Here is a 14,968-nt window from a genome sequence, read left to right on the forward strand (position 1 = left end):
TGTGAGTCACAAGGCGGCTCTCATTGCCTTTGGGCCCGGAAGACCTGTCAGAGCAGCCTTCATGCCTGACCAGCCCCAAACAGCCCTCCTCATGGACCCTGCTCTTGGATTGCTTCTTCTAGAATCAGCCCAGACAACCGATTCTTAGCCGTTGGTTCTTCTGAACACACAGTTGACTTCTATGACCTCACTCAGGGCACAAATCTGAACCGTATTGGCTACTGCAAAGATATTCCAAGCTTTGTCATTCAGATGGATTTTTCTGCGGATGGCAAATACATTCAGGTATGCTTGGGGTTTACTGATATCTGGGGCAACCAATAACAGCAATAATCATAATGGCCTATATTAATCAAGTCCTTACTGTGTGCCAGGCAATGTGCTCACTCTTCACCAGAACTCCTTAAGTATTTACTTTTTTCATGTTTTGTAAATGTAGAAACAGAGACTTAGAGAATTTAAAATAGTGAAGAGTAAGAAAAGCAGGAAACACAAGCCCTAATCATCTTTAATTTGCCCCTCACTGTCTCACATGTCTGCGTGAAGAAACCACCAAACAGGCTTTGTGTGAGCAACATGGCTGTTTATTTCACCTGGGTGCAGGTGGACTGAGTCCGAAAAGAGAGTCAGCAAAGGGTGGTGGATTATCATTATTTCTTATAGGTTTTGGGATAGGCAGTGGTGGGGTTAAGAGCAATGTTTTGGGGGTAAGGGGGTGGATCTCACCAAGTACATTTTCAAGGGTGGGGAGAATTACAAAGAAACTTCTTAAGGGTGGGGAAGATTACAAAGTACATTGATCAGTTAGGGTGGGGCAGAAACAAATCACAATGGTGGAATGTCATCAGTTGAGGCTATTTTCACTTCTGTGGATCTTCAGTTGCCTCAGGCCATCTGGATATGCACGTGCAGGTCACTGGGGGTGTGATGGCTTAGCTTGGGCTCTCTGACACCACCTCCTCTTCAGAGTTTCCTGATTTCTAGTTTTCTGGGGCTACACCTAAGCCTCGTGCCACTTCTGGTATTTATTCATGTCATTTCCAAGCTCTCCTGGGTAGAATGGCCCCTCCATACGTGGGCCCTGGACTCCAGCCAGTGGGCCTGGAGTGAAAGCTCATCCCTGGGTTCCAGGGCAGCTGACCAATGGAAGGGAGGGAGAGGGGTCCACTGCTGGGACTGACCCCTGAAAACAGAATGATTTCTCCAGCACTCAACAAATCTGTGTTTGTGAGCTGGCCTGGAGCTGGATATTCACTGCAAAAGGAGAGAGGATGTATTTATTCATTGAACTATTTGCTGAACCGGGCACTATGCTAGACTTTTAGATGGACAAAAGGAGACTGGTCTGGTAACCATCCAAGGGGTTCACCTTGCCCGCTGCCTAGACAGAGCCAATTTCTCAAGACAGGGGAATTGCAATAGAGAAAGAGTAATTCATGCAGAGCTGGCTGTGTGGGAGACCGGAGTTTTATTACTCAATTTGGTCTCCCTGACCATTCGGGGGACCCGAGTTTTTAAGGAGAATTTGGTGGGTCAGGGGAAGCCAGTGCTGATTGGTCAGAGAAGAACCTGGAGTGCTGATTGGTCAGAGAAGAAATCATAGGGAGTTGGAGCTGTCTTCCTGCACTGAGTCAGTTCCTGGAGGGGAGGGCCACAAAATCAGATGAGCCACTTTATTGATCTGGGTGGGGCCAGCTGATCCATCAAGTGCAGGGTCTGCAAAATGTCTCAAGCACTGAATTTACGAGCAGTTTGAGGGTCAGAATCTTGTAGCCTCCAGCTGCATGACTCCTAAACCGTAATTTCTAATCTTTTGGCTGATGTTAGTCCTACAAAGGCAATCTAGTTCCCAGGCAAGAAGGAGGTCTGCTTTGGGAAAGGGCTACTACCATCTTTGTTTAAACCATAAACTATGAACTCTCCCAAAGTGAGTTCAGCCTAAGTCCGGGAATGAATAAGGACAGCTTGTAGGTTGGAAGCAAGATGGAGTTAGGTCTCTTTCACTGTCTCAGTCATCATTTTGCAAAGGCGGTTTCAGTCCCTGTTTCCTGGAGCTTGCTCTGTAACAGAGAAGACAAGCACTGAACAGACAATCACAAAATATAAATACAATTACAAACTGTGATTATGTGCCAAGAAGGAAAAGTACAGCATTCTGGGGAGCATGTAACAAGGTGCTGAATTTAGATGCACTTCCTCTCAGCAAGTGATATTTAAGCTGAGGTCTGCAGGGTGTGTAGGCGTTAGCCAACAGAGAGGTGGGAACATTGTTCCAGTCCATCTGCATGAAAGGCCCAAGGCAGGAAAGAGCTCAGCTTCCCAGCTCATTCCAGAAGAAACACTGCGGGGACAGAGGAGGCTGAAGAGGAAGGCAGCAGCCATTCCCTGCAACTGTCCTTGATGGTAGGAAAAGTGGTCTGTTTCCCTTAGAAGACTCCCAAAGGACCAAGGGTCAGGTTCTAGACACCTCAGAGATCACCTATATCAGCTGCTGTCCGTGAGAAACCTGCCTTACCTCTGTCCCAAAGGTTCTTGGTTTCCTGAGAACAGGGATTGCTGTGTATCAGAAACACCTGGCGGCTTTGCTACAGCCGGGATTGCTGGGCCCCACCCTTTCAGTGTCTGGGTAGGTTTGGGGTGGGGCCCAATAATTTGCATTTCTAACAGGTTTCTAGACGCAGCTGAGGTTGCTGGTCAGGAACCACACTCAAGAGAATCGCTGCCTTAGGACTCTGGAAAATAGCGAGAAAATGGATGAGAAGAAAGATGGGGAAATGGCCTGCTGGTGTTGCCATGGGCTGGCCATAGGCTTTGCAGCCTGGAGCTGAGCTTGGGTTTGGAGAAAAGCCCTCAGGATGCAGAGGCTGGGCCAGTGTTCTGGGAAACAGTGCACCCAAAGGGAGTCTGTGGAACTGAGAAAGAACGTTGATGAACATGGCTTCTCTTCTACCTACAGGTGTCAACTGGTGCCTATAAGCGCCAGGTGCATGAGGTCCCCCTGGGGAAGCAGGTAACTGAAGCCATGGTCATTGAGAAGATCACCTGGGCCTCCTGGACAAGGTGACTGACTGGAAGAAAAAACCTGAGGAAAAGGTCACAAGGGAGTCTCTTGTCTCAGGCTCAGCCTCCAAGTTTGTGCAGGATCTGGAGAAGCAGAGAGATGGAGTTGTCTTTTCTTTTGGGGGTGAGGGTAGGAGGCTTCTTGGCACTAGTGCAAAACACTGGCTTTCATCTGACCTAGGTTTTTGAAATGCGCAGTCCCTCTTTTTGTGTAATTTCTCCTACAAGTCTCCAACCCCTTCCAGCAAGTTCAACAGGAAACCATCTGCCGTCTCTTGGCCAATCCTAGTGCACAGTGAGGTCTCCAATCACCAGGGGAAGAGAGTGGGAGGGCCAGACTCCTGCTTAGCAGGATGAGAAACAATGGCTAATTCATGGGAAAAGAGGCCATTTAGCCTGTGAGTTGAAAGGAACCCCTGCTGTTCTCCCCAACACACACACATATTCAAGGGGACCACAGGAAACAGGGAGAGAATCAAAGATGGGGGTAACTTTTGTTTTTGGAGTGTAGGGGACTGAGGCAGAGGGGGAACAGTAAGAGCTGGCACAAATCTACAGAGGGGAACAGGATAGACGCTTTCATGCCAGGAGAGCCACGTGGCTGTATGGAATTACATAAAACAGCAACAGGGACCAGTTTCATGGAGTACAATTTTTCCAGAGACCAAGTCGGGGATGGGGTTTCAGGATGAAACTGTTCCACCTTATGAGGAGCTTGCAACCTAGATCCCTTGCATGCTCAGTTCACACTAGGGTTGGAGGTTCCTATGAGACTCTAATACCACGGCAGATCTGACAGAAGGTGGAGCCACCACTGCTCACCTCCTGCCCTGCGGCCGGTTCCTAACAGGCCATGGACCAGGATCCTGGTCCACGGCCCGGCTCTTGGGGAACCCTGATGTTAAACATCCCTCTCTTTTCCCTCTCTTTCTTATCCCTGGGAGGTGATGACTGACTGCAAGAAACCTTCGCACGTGACTTCCTTCTATCCTAACCCTTCTTTCTGTTGGAACAGTGTCCTGGGAGATGAAGTCATTGGAATCTGGCCACGAAATGCAGACAAAGCTGATGTCAACTGTGCATGTGTGACCCACGCTGGCCTGAACATTGTCACAGGAGATGACTTTGGGCTGGTGAAGCTCTTTGATTTTCCGTGCACAGAAAAATTTGTGAGTCTTCCTCAGAGTAACCTTTCTGCAGGTTCTCTGTTTTGCCATCTGCAAGATAGGGGCCACATCTAGATGAACCTCTGGGAGACACAGAGAAACCCTGTCGCAGTACTGTGGAAATATGGCAATGATTTTTCACCTCCTGAAGGGGCAGTCCTGGAAGCCAGAAGGGAGGATGGAGGGTGGATAAAACGGCCGGAAGTGGGGCAAGGATGAGAAACAGGAAAGTCAGCCAAACGCTGGCTTAGATGAGTCCAGACCAAATGGGAGTCCCCGGTGAAGGAAGGTTCTGGGAGCAGGGGCTTTGAGTGCTGGAAGTAGTCTGTGGTTGCTGAGAGGAGCCAGGGTCTCTTAACTGTCTCCATTCACTTTTGCTCACAGGCCAAACATAAGCGATACTTCGGTCACTCAGCTCACGTGACGAACATCCGTTTCTCTTATGATGACAAGTATGTGGTCAGCACTGGAGGAGATGACTGCAGGTACTAACCTAGCTGACCCAGTTCTTACTCCCCAGGCCTGGCCAGCTCTCCCTTCCCATCTCAGGCGTGCTGTGAGTCAGCCTCTCCCAGGGGCATGGGAACGGCTGATGTTGGGCTAATAAACAGGAAATTCCATGAGTCCTCATGAAGGCAAGTATTTTCCAAGATAAGGCATTTACTCTTTGGTGACTGTCAACCCAATGGTTGTGACTGGAGCTGTTCTGGGATGGCGTGGGCATGTGATAGCTACTCTGGGTACTGCCGGGGGACAGGGACAGGTGGCTGAGACCCGAGACGGCTGATTGGAGTAGGAGCCCTTGGCAGCCCACGGGCTGTTGTGCATAATCAGGTTAGAAGGGAAATTCATCCATAGAACTCCCAGCTGATCACCAGTGTTGGGAATTTATTTATTTATAGTATAGAGGAACAGGACTAGGTCATTCTAACTCACTCAGCTTCCCCATTTCTGATGAGCTTCATTGTAGCAGGAATACTGGGTTCTATTCAGCCCAAGCAAAACTCTTGAGGGGATAAAGAAGAAATACATGCATTCTGATACTTCCTAATGGTCTGAGTTAGGTTGTAAGAAAGGCACCTATAAAGAATTTCGTCCCACTTCCCACTCAAAAGCACTGCGTATTTCTGATGGCCTGCCTGGGAGCACCCATCTCCAGCCTGCTGTGCTGGCTACTTCTGGCACTTATAGCCCTTGAGATAGTACTGACAGCAGCTCCCTGCAGAGTGCAAACACCCATTCAAAGCAGCACCAACCAAACTGTCAACAAGCTAGGAGTAAGAGACAAATGAACTGGTCACCCCAGTGCAGGGGATACAGACTTGTTTTAATATAAAAGACTTAGAAGTGACCTTAACCATGCAGGGCTTATAGGCCTCTGTAGGCACAGGAGCATGCTGTGACCCCTGGCTCTGTGCTAAACACTCGAAAGGGCTCTCTGACTCAAGTGGAGTTGATAAACCTTTTCAATATAACAGGAGAGAGTGTGATATCACAGTGCAAAAGTCCTCACGGACCAACATTCAGCACAGACATTCAAACTGCTGAAAGAACCAAACAGAACTCAATTGAAAAACCAGACCTTTAAAAAAAAAAAAAAAAAAAAAAGCAATAGATCTTAATTTGGTGGCAAGATCCCTGGTTTACCTTTTGAAGTCAAAATGTTCAATACGTCACCTGAGCTTGACTTTTGAGCACTTGGCAAGATTGTTTTTTTGCCACTTAACACAAGTATGACGTCCAGCTATGCAAAATGACTGTTTGGTCTGCCTTTTCAGTGTATTTGTGTGGCGATGTCTGTAAATGCCAGAAGCCTCTTATTGCTGCTGCTGCTACCAGCCAGCAACTGCAGAGGCCATGCTGAGGTGCCTCCTTGCCACCAGCCGTTGGGAAATGCCTACCATGCTGCCCCGGACGCACAAGCTCAAAATGCTGCGGAAGTTACACAGCTGCTCCCATAATCTGGACTCTCCAAAACTGTGATGCCATGAAGGAAGGTCAAGTTGTAAAATGTTAAGACTGCTTGCCTCTGTTCCTGAGACTAAACACTATACATACTAACTACATTGACAAAAGAAATCCTGATGATGTAGCCCGCTGACAAATTTTGAAGCCTCAATTACCCTAAACCAATATGTAGCTTTTAATTTGCATCAAAACTTTTACAAAGATGTTTTGCTATTGTTTCTATATACTTCAAGAATGTTCATTTTTACAAATCAGTTGAACAAGACAGCCTAAGTTAGATGCACCGAAGTACTAGAAATATCGCTAGCCTCTGTTCTCCAATTTAGCTTTCAAAACCAAATGAGCCATGTATAAAGGAGTTGAGAAACTTAATTTTTTAATGTTTCATTTGCAGAGTTTTATATCCATTAAGTGCCTTTGAAAGTTTCCAGTTGTGTGGGCTGCTGTCTCACCTCCCACCAATTTCTCCTTTCTCCATATGGTGCTAAAACTTCAAAGCTGAGGAGGGCTGCAGGACCCTTAGCAGATTCAGCATGTCACCCTTGTCCTGTGTTCATGCCAAGGCTTCCTAAATGAAAGACATCAGTTACCTGCTTATGGGAAGGTGAGCAGCAAAGGAACTGAAGTTCGGGGTGGGGTAGAATCATGGGTTTTCATTGTGTTTCGTGCCAAACCCACAGAATCCAAAATAGAATTCAAATTAAACAAAGTTCTACTATAAAATGGAAGGGAAAAAAGGCTCTGGAAGGTCCAGGAGAATGAGCTGACTTATCTCATTAAATCTTAAGATAAATGGGGTAACCCAAGGCTGCACCTTATTGTACCACCCAGAATGGAGTTGAGGTGACTCCATTGATTGCCTCAGGTGAACTATGTAACTATGTAGGTCAAGTCCAGATTATAAAAAAATTACCTGCAGAACAAACTGTAAACCCAAGGAATAGCTGGTAAATCAAAATTATAAAGTGAGTTAGAGTTCCTTGGAGTTGGTTGTATGACAGAATATGACTTGGACAATCTTTACCAGAAGCCATCTGTACGCCCCCTCAGTCACACTTTCCATGTAGCTGACCAGTGACTACAGGATGTGGCTGACAGTGCTCACTGAAAGGAGAGCTGGTGAGGGATTGGTCGTTCTGAGCACATAGATGCCTATTAGTCCTTCCGGTCAGTGAACACAAATTCGAGATCTACATTTACTGGCTACTTGCATTTGTCAGTTTAGAGAAAAGGTAAAATGAAGCATTTTCAATTAAAGAATAGACTAACATTTACCACAGAAGTGCTTCAGCATTCTAAATGGATTAGATCACTCATTAAGCTATTTTTAAATGCCAATTTACTAATGCCTTACATCAATCCACAAATAGGTTGTTGGGCCCACAGTAGAGTCCCTATGCAGTCTCAATTCTGTAACCATGTGACTGGTGATGCTGAGTGATAACCATGTCTGCCTATATTGTACTAGACTCTTCATGCTGATCAGATCTTGCATTGAAATAACCACGTGAAAGAACAATAAATTGATTAATGATGAAATGTACAACCATATTTAAAGAGCAATAGTGTCCGTGTGTCATGAAAAACTTATTTGTAAACGTTTATATGGTATGATTTTATGTATGTTCATAAATCCTGCACTGTATGATATATGTTAAAATATCGGTGCATGAATTTATTTTCAAAAAGTATGAAACACATCACTTAAACATTTTATGTGTCAAATAAATTTGATTATGTAAACACATTTGTTGACTTTTGTTTCCCAAGTAAACAGCTGCACCATCAGCTGAAAAACTTTTCTAAAAGTACAAGCTACCATTCACTGGTTGAAGCAAAGTCTACCCACTATGTGCATTTTTAATCTGCAGTTTCGTTTCATGAAATGAAAATACCAAAGCACATTTTAAGTCTATAAGCTTTATTGATACTTTGCTTTTACAGTTCACAATGCATTCCACAGATTTAGTTCAGTACAGCTTAAACCACAATGGTATAAATCTTCATTTTGTAATTTCTTGCATAACAATGTTTGATATTTGCAAACAACATTTTTGGAAGCATTAGATTCAGTCCATAGATTTGAGTTTGTGACAAAATTAACTATAGGAAGTCTGTGCAATGAAATTTATGTTGGAGTTCTATGTGTGTGGCATTTCATGTTGAAAACAGATGGTAGTGCTCCTAGAAATGTATTTTCTTTTTCTAGCTTATGTGCTTTGGAACTATACATGTATAACCAATGACTCTGAAATATCAAGCACTGTGGGGTGGCTGGAAGGTAAAGGTCTAAGCTTTGTGAAACACTATATATATATAATCTATATTTACTTATATTGGCAATTAATATAACAGTAAAAGTCACAATACACCTAGAACATACCAGAAAAGCAAGCTTTTCCATTCCTGCTTTACTGGTATGATCTCGTCTAAACATTTCATTTCAGAAAATCTGCATCAATCTACACGGACCATACACAGTGCACAAACTGAAAAGGGCTTTTTTTTCTAACTCCACCATCTCTGCAACTTGCCAAGATGCAGCAAGACTACCTGCAACAAAGTAAAATATACAAGTTTTTTATTCCACCAGTGCCTCAGATAGGAAAAAGATATGATTACGGTTTAAATCCATACATAGCAGCTTACAATACTTAGATGATGAACACATGGCAGTCAAGACAGGTAATTTTCCCTCATAACAGTGCATGGCTAAAAATAAAGATCTAACAACGATCTGTGAAACTGCACTGCAATGTCAAGGTTCGTTCTTCCCTGACCCTCCCCCGTATACTCAAATGAATATCCCCTTTAAAGATGAACTCCTAGTAATTATTTTGGGTGTTGTTTTCATTCAGCTTTGCGCTTCAATCCAGGGATTTTTGCTTGGATTCTGAAAATGAAAAAGTCAATGTAAATATCAGTTTTGTTTGCTGCTGCTTAACATACCATCTTCCAAGAACCGCTTGTATGTTATTCAGCTAACACAAGAAACAAAATCCTTAAAGCTGCCTAATTCTACACTGTAATTTTGCCACCTTGGCCTCATGAATTAGATTTAAACAAAGCCTTAAACACATAATAAACCCAGAAACGAATGGTCCAAATGTTAGAAAAACAATCTTTTTTGGCAACTCTGAAGTCACACTTAAGGTCTGACAGAGATTCGTTACTCATTATCCTGCAATATGAAAATACTCTTCTCACAATCCAGCACACCTTATCCTAGTAAAAACACTTGCAGATTTTTAAATACTTACTTAGCCATAGCATCTTTAACATTCTTATTTGCAAGTCCTAGATAATGATCTATCTGTGCCTGAAAGAGAGGTATAAAGGAATTATTAATTACCATTGCTAAAGAATCTTATTAACCACTACTATGTGTCAAACTAAAGGCTTAAGAAACTATCACATTTCTCATTTTTATAAGACACTGAAAATGGGCACTAATACATTCATAAATCCCATGTAATAGAGTGGGTGCTCTATTCTGAAGTCAGCAGTTAGGAAATTACCTGATGCCGTTCATAAATAACAGGAACACTGAAGAGTGAAATGAGAGCTGAAAAGGGAAATACACAACTTTTCAAAAAGACTGGAATGATTTGGGAGAAATAAACACTCAAAAAACTATGAAACTGGCACCTCAAGATAACCAAGCAGTGTTGCTAATGAATAAATACAAACAAGGATCTCTGGCTGCACCTGCTGTTGAGGAGCCACTCCAGGAGTGAATGAACGGTGTGAGGCTGCAGTTAGTTATTCATTAGAGCTAGGAACCATTCCTACCTTCAAATCATATCACAGATTTCATAAAATACAGGTATCCCTGGTTAGAATGATGACTGCACCATCATATAAGGCCACCCTTTATCTGGTTTATCACTGTTAGTAGGAGCTGTCTTCAGCACCTAAGGTAGCATTTCAATAAACTGGGAAGCAGTATCACCAACTTATTTAAAGGGAATACAACCTCAAACTTTTTTTTTTTTTTTTTTTTTTTTTTGAGATGGCGTTTCACTCTTGTTGCCCAAGCTGGAGTGCAATGGCGTGATCTCAGTTCACTGCAACCTCCACCTCTTGGGCTCAAGTGATTCTCCTGCCTCAGCCTCCTGAGTAGCTGGGATTCAGGCGCACGCCACCACGCCCGGCTAATTTTTTTGTAATTTTAGTAGAAATGGGATTTCACCATATTAGCTAGGCTGGTCTCGAACTCCTGGCCTCGGGTGATTCGCCCGCCTCGGCCTCCCAAAGTGCTGGGATTACAGGTGTGAGCTACCGCGCCCAGCCCAAACTTTCATCCTCTACTTTTCATACAGTGAGAATATTCCCCACTAAAATGTCTAAGCTCTCCTGGCACACAATCTTTTTTCCAGCAATTTTTCATCCGAATGGCTTTGTAGACTTACCCAAAATCAGTAGCGTCAGACCATTAAACAAGGCACCAACATAGGTAAATACCCACATCAACACTGCAAACTATAAGAAAATAACAGCCCATTATAAACAAAATTCAAGTAAAGTTTCTTAATTATGCTTTCAAAAGCATCCCATCTAAATGCCAACCTACAAGAGCCATACAACTTGAAGACTGGGTAAAGTACCATGAACAGCTCACTTTTAAGTCGCCAGTCTCAATTATGAATTTCAGAATCCTGAAATAATAGATTTGACCCATTTTCTCTGGACTACACTACCAAGTAGTTGATTCTGCTGAGATCAGAAAATATACCAAGGGTACATCTTACCCCTCCAGCACTAACAGCATTTAGCTTTTAAATGGGAAGACTAGAACGGTAGTATGAGAATTGTCTATTAGAACTGATTTCAAAGTACTAACTAGTTGAGTGCTTGAAGATACATGAGCTGAATAATTCACACATTAATATCTCAGACAGTTGATAAGCAATAACTCGGCAAAGAGTACTTATCTGGGAAATTATGTTTCAGGTACCAAAAATATCACTTCCAGCCTTTGAAGGATCAGGCACAAAGTTAGTCTGAATTTTGTTAAACATTGCTCATTATCAGTTCCTTTGCTTTCTAATTCAAGGCCTTCATGTATATGTCTGGCAATCACTCTGACCTATTTCGTAGGTAAACAACACGATGCCACCATCTACAGTGATTATTTAGGCTTACATAACAGTATAAATGAAAAGGGGAGTAGTAGAGCACCCCCATTATCTAAAGCAGGGATCAGCAAACTTTCTCTGTGAAGAACTACAGTAAAATTTCAGGTTTTATGGGCCACATAGGGTTTGTATCTCATATTATTCTTTGTTGTTATCTTATAACCCTTTAAAAATGTACACCACCCACTCTTAGCTCCCACACTATAAAAAACAGACCATGGCCCAAACAAGCAGTGGTTTGCTAACCCTTGATCTAAAGCGTATCTTTCTCCATGTATTAAATGAACTCTGAATGCTTACTGAGCATTAAGGAGTCAAACATTAGTAAGCATACTTGTAACAGCTTAGGAAGACACTTTGGATGACTCTACAAAGCAACAGTTCTACAAATAGCAACACTGGTCACCCTAACTGAATTTAACTAATGTTCAAGTCAGTAAATATCAGGCATTCTTAATATCTGTCAATTGAAAAAAAAAATTTTAAGCTGTCCTATTCTTAGCAATTGCTATTGGAACCCCTGGTAGAAAGGTTTGAAGGATGACTTCAGTTAGTAAGGCTTTTCTCTCACACAGTTTTACAGACTCCTATTGCTGAAGCTAAATATAACTTTTGCACTTGAGCAAGTTTACTATAGAGCAAGGGAGATATTTTTATCCATCACTGTCCATAAGTGTAAAGGGAAAAGTGTTGACCTTCCACATTTTAGAAGAAATTGCTTTAGCAACAAAGATGCCCTTAACATGACAGAAGATAGTAACAAACACAAACTAAAATAAGTCCTCAGTTGGTCATTACAGTCACTGACAAGGCTTCACTCCAAGTCCATAGGAGAAAAGCCCAAGACTTCACACCTGAGCCACTGAAGGGGCTCAAATGTCACTTGCCTCTTTGAGAACACTTCCTAAAAGCCAGGCTATTCCGAGGCAAAGAGAAAAACAGAGGGAGGTCTCAAATGTCCTTAGGGCCAGACAAGTGACATACATGTATGTGAGGGGCTGGGAGAGAATTGAGGCACACAGTGATATGCATTCTTCCTCTCAAAGGGGTACTTACAACAGCCCTGCTCCATATGCTGTCACCATGCAAATATTCCAAGCCAGTGTTGCCAGAAATGTACACTTTTGTGTTCTATCACTTAATTTTTAAATGTTGCAGCTATGTTGAGAAAACTGAAACTTCGGGGGCCCAAAACAAAAAGAGCGGTTAAGTGTATCCAGGGAACACACCATCTGGAGAGAAATGGGTGGCAGCAAGAACTAACCTAGAGAGTAACCATTATTAATGGGAATCCACCACAAATGATGGATTTGTAACATGGCAGGAATAAGGTCAATAAACACCACTTTAAAGAAGCAAACAGGCTGCTCTCATTTTGGACTTACAAATTCTACGCAATTCCATGGCAAATACTTTGCAACATTATAGCCAATACTTATTAACTGAAGAGGTCAAAGTTTATCTCCCTTTTGCACAGTAACGAGACTGGAGGAAGGAGGCCCAAAATGTAATGAAGATCTAACAAATACTTACTGAAAAGGGGTAAGGGCCATGTCTGGTTTATCTTTCTTCCCGGGCAATAAGAGAATTAAATTCACTGTGTATCACACACCTAATGAAAGAGCTCTGCAGATTTCTGATGTTTCAATTTGGGGGAAGGGGACATCTTTAAGGCAAATGGTGGGAGAGTGCTTAATACGATCTCAGAAATTACTCTGGCAGTTCTGACCATTTCAAAACTTTTCTGCATTCTCAAACTCTAAATTCTACTTGCCCTTCTGTCTCCTTCAGATTCATTCATTAGTTGGTATTGTTTGGACTGTCTCTACATCCCCAGCCCATTTCCTTCTAATTTTTCTGAGAGGTCAAGGAACCTGAAAGGAAGCTGTCAAAATGTGAATGTTAACAGCTGCCTATCTATGAGCGTGAGAGCTAGATTTTGTGTTCTTTTGGGTCAGCTATTTCTGGAGCTCAGGCCGTTTTTTTTGCTTCCCCTCACTTTCAGATTTAAGATTGTATTCTGGAGCATTATAGTTGCCTCAATTACAGGAAAGTAAGACCCTCTGCTGAAAACACCTGGTCTTAGTCCCTTCAAAAGTCAAATTATTAGACAGCTTTTTGGGATTTGAGGTTTCAAAAGACAGGAACCCGCTAAGAAGGCTCAGAGGCATATTCAATTAGCCCAAAAGCTGAGCCCAGTAGGCACTGTCATATGCTGTTCTTTCATAATTGGGGTGTGAAGTGGGGTAGGGAGGGTTTATGGTTTCATGCCACAGATGTTTAAAACAGTGATTTTTGCCATACTATTTGACTAGAAAACTGGTCGCTGCTCACTCTATAAATACTTGAAATCTTTTCTAGGACTTAGAAGTTTGTAGTTAATTGCAAAGGAGCAAAACAAATGGAACATTACACAAGAATTTAAAAGGAGAACTCTGCAGAACATGTCTTCTTTTTATTCACCGAAGTCAACCACCAGAAAACTTGGACCAGGCACACGGATGCCCATCATTTCACACTGGCGTTTATAAAAGGATGAATGAGCCCTGGAGTTTGGTTATTTCTTTGATCACATTTTGAAAGGCCAGGCTCCTCCTTCACTGCCCCCTCCAAAAGGCAATAAGCAAGGAAAAGGTTTCACACGCTAGCAAGAGTGGCTCTAAAATTTCAATTTCTGAGGAAGATGGTTTCAAATAGAAATAGTCATAGTTGTAGGCTGGGCATGGTGGCTCACACCTATAATTCCAGCACTTTGGGAGGCCAAGGCAGGCAGATCACCCGAGGTCAGGAGTTTGAGACCAGCCTGGCCAACTTGGCAAAACCCCATCTCTACTAAAAATACAAAAATTAGTTGGGCGTGATGGCGGACGCCTGTAGTCCCAGCTACTCAGGAGGCTGAAGCAGGATAATCACTTGAACCCGGGAGGCAAAGGCTGCAGTGAGCCAAGATCGTACCACAGCCCTCCAGCCTAGGTGACAAAGTGAGACCCCATCTCCAGGAAAAAAAAAAAAAAGAACTAGTGATAATTGTGACCCAGAATCTAAAAATGTAGATATAAATTTGAGGGCACACAACAGATCTTGCATTTACGAAGACAATGAGTTATAGAGATACTTCTTTCAAATTGTTGTTTAAAAACTTATTTTGTAAACACAGCTTGATAAAAATGTCTTTTCTAAATGACAAAATTTAGAAATGAGAATAATTTCTACTACATTTTCCTGAAATTAAGATGGTTTCCATTTTCCTAGCTATGAATCATAAAATCAATGTAATTCCAATAAAAAGTTGCTTCCTATAAATTTTTAAAAACTCACTGTTATTTAAATAAAACATTCATCTAAACTGGAGAGACTGGGGCTATTAGCAAACTTCCCACAAATTTAAAATCTGACTATAAGGCATTAAAATAAATCCTTTTAAACAAGGTAAATACATTTTTCCTTATGTTGAAAAAGTAAAAAAAGAATGGGAATTGGAAAAACACATTTTTTTGCTTGCTTTCGGGCTAGAGAATTTAACATTCCCTATCAGTTTTTGTGGCTAAAAGTCAAAAAGTAATACAATCCACTATTAAGGAACTTAAGATTAAGATTTTAATAATTTTTTTTTTTTTTTTTTTTTTTTTTTTTTTT

At 42.3% G+C, this 14,968-nt stretch overlaps 2 protein-coding genes across 3 annotated transcripts in view; one reads left to right on the forward strand and one right to left on the reverse strand.

Moving 5' to 3' along the window:
• Positions 1-7,941, forward strand: part of EML6 (EMAP like 6) — a 261,918-nt gene extending 253,977 nt beyond the window's left edge. Inside the window, exons 40-44 of the mRNA XM_017859044.1 lie at positions 123-285; positions 2,957-3,060; positions 4,076-4,229; positions 4,611-4,711; positions 6,005-7,941. Of these exons, the coding sequence (XP_017714533.1) occupies positions 123-285; positions 2,957-3,060; positions 4,076-4,229; positions 4,611-4,711; positions 6,005-6,029 (547 nt within the window). The 3' untranslated portion in view covers positions 6,030-7,941. The remainder of the gene's footprint in view (positions 1-122; positions 286-2,956; positions 3,061-4,075; positions 4,230-4,610; positions 4,712-6,004) is intronic.
• Positions 7,942-8,098: 157 nt separating this feature from the next.
• The window catches only part of RTN4 (reticulon 4), a 62,180-nt gene continuing 55,310 nt past the window's right edge, over positions 8,099-14,968 (reverse strand). For both annotated transcript variants that reach the window (XM_017859045.1, XM_017859046.1), the window contains exons 4-7: positions 10,607-10,676; positions 9,713-9,759; positions 9,455-9,513; positions 8,099-9,087 (exon numbers count right to left, since the gene is read on the reverse strand). In XM_017859045.1, the coding sequence (XP_017714534.1) occupies positions 9,045-9,087; positions 9,455-9,513; positions 9,713-9,759; positions 10,607-10,676 (219 nt within the window). In that variant the 3' untranslated portion in view covers positions 8,099-9,044. The remainder of the gene's footprint in view (positions 9,088-9,454; positions 9,514-9,712; positions 9,760-10,606; positions 10,677-14,968) is intronic.

This window comes from Rhinopithecus bieti, unplaced genomic scaffold (genome assembly GCF_001698545.2).
Source record: "Rhinopithecus bieti isolate Rb0 unplaced genomic scaffold, ASM169854v2 scaffold_47995, whole genome shotgun sequence".
Lineage (NCBI taxonomy): Eukaryota > Metazoa > Chordata > Mammalia > Primates > Cercopithecidae > Rhinopithecus > Rhinopithecus bieti.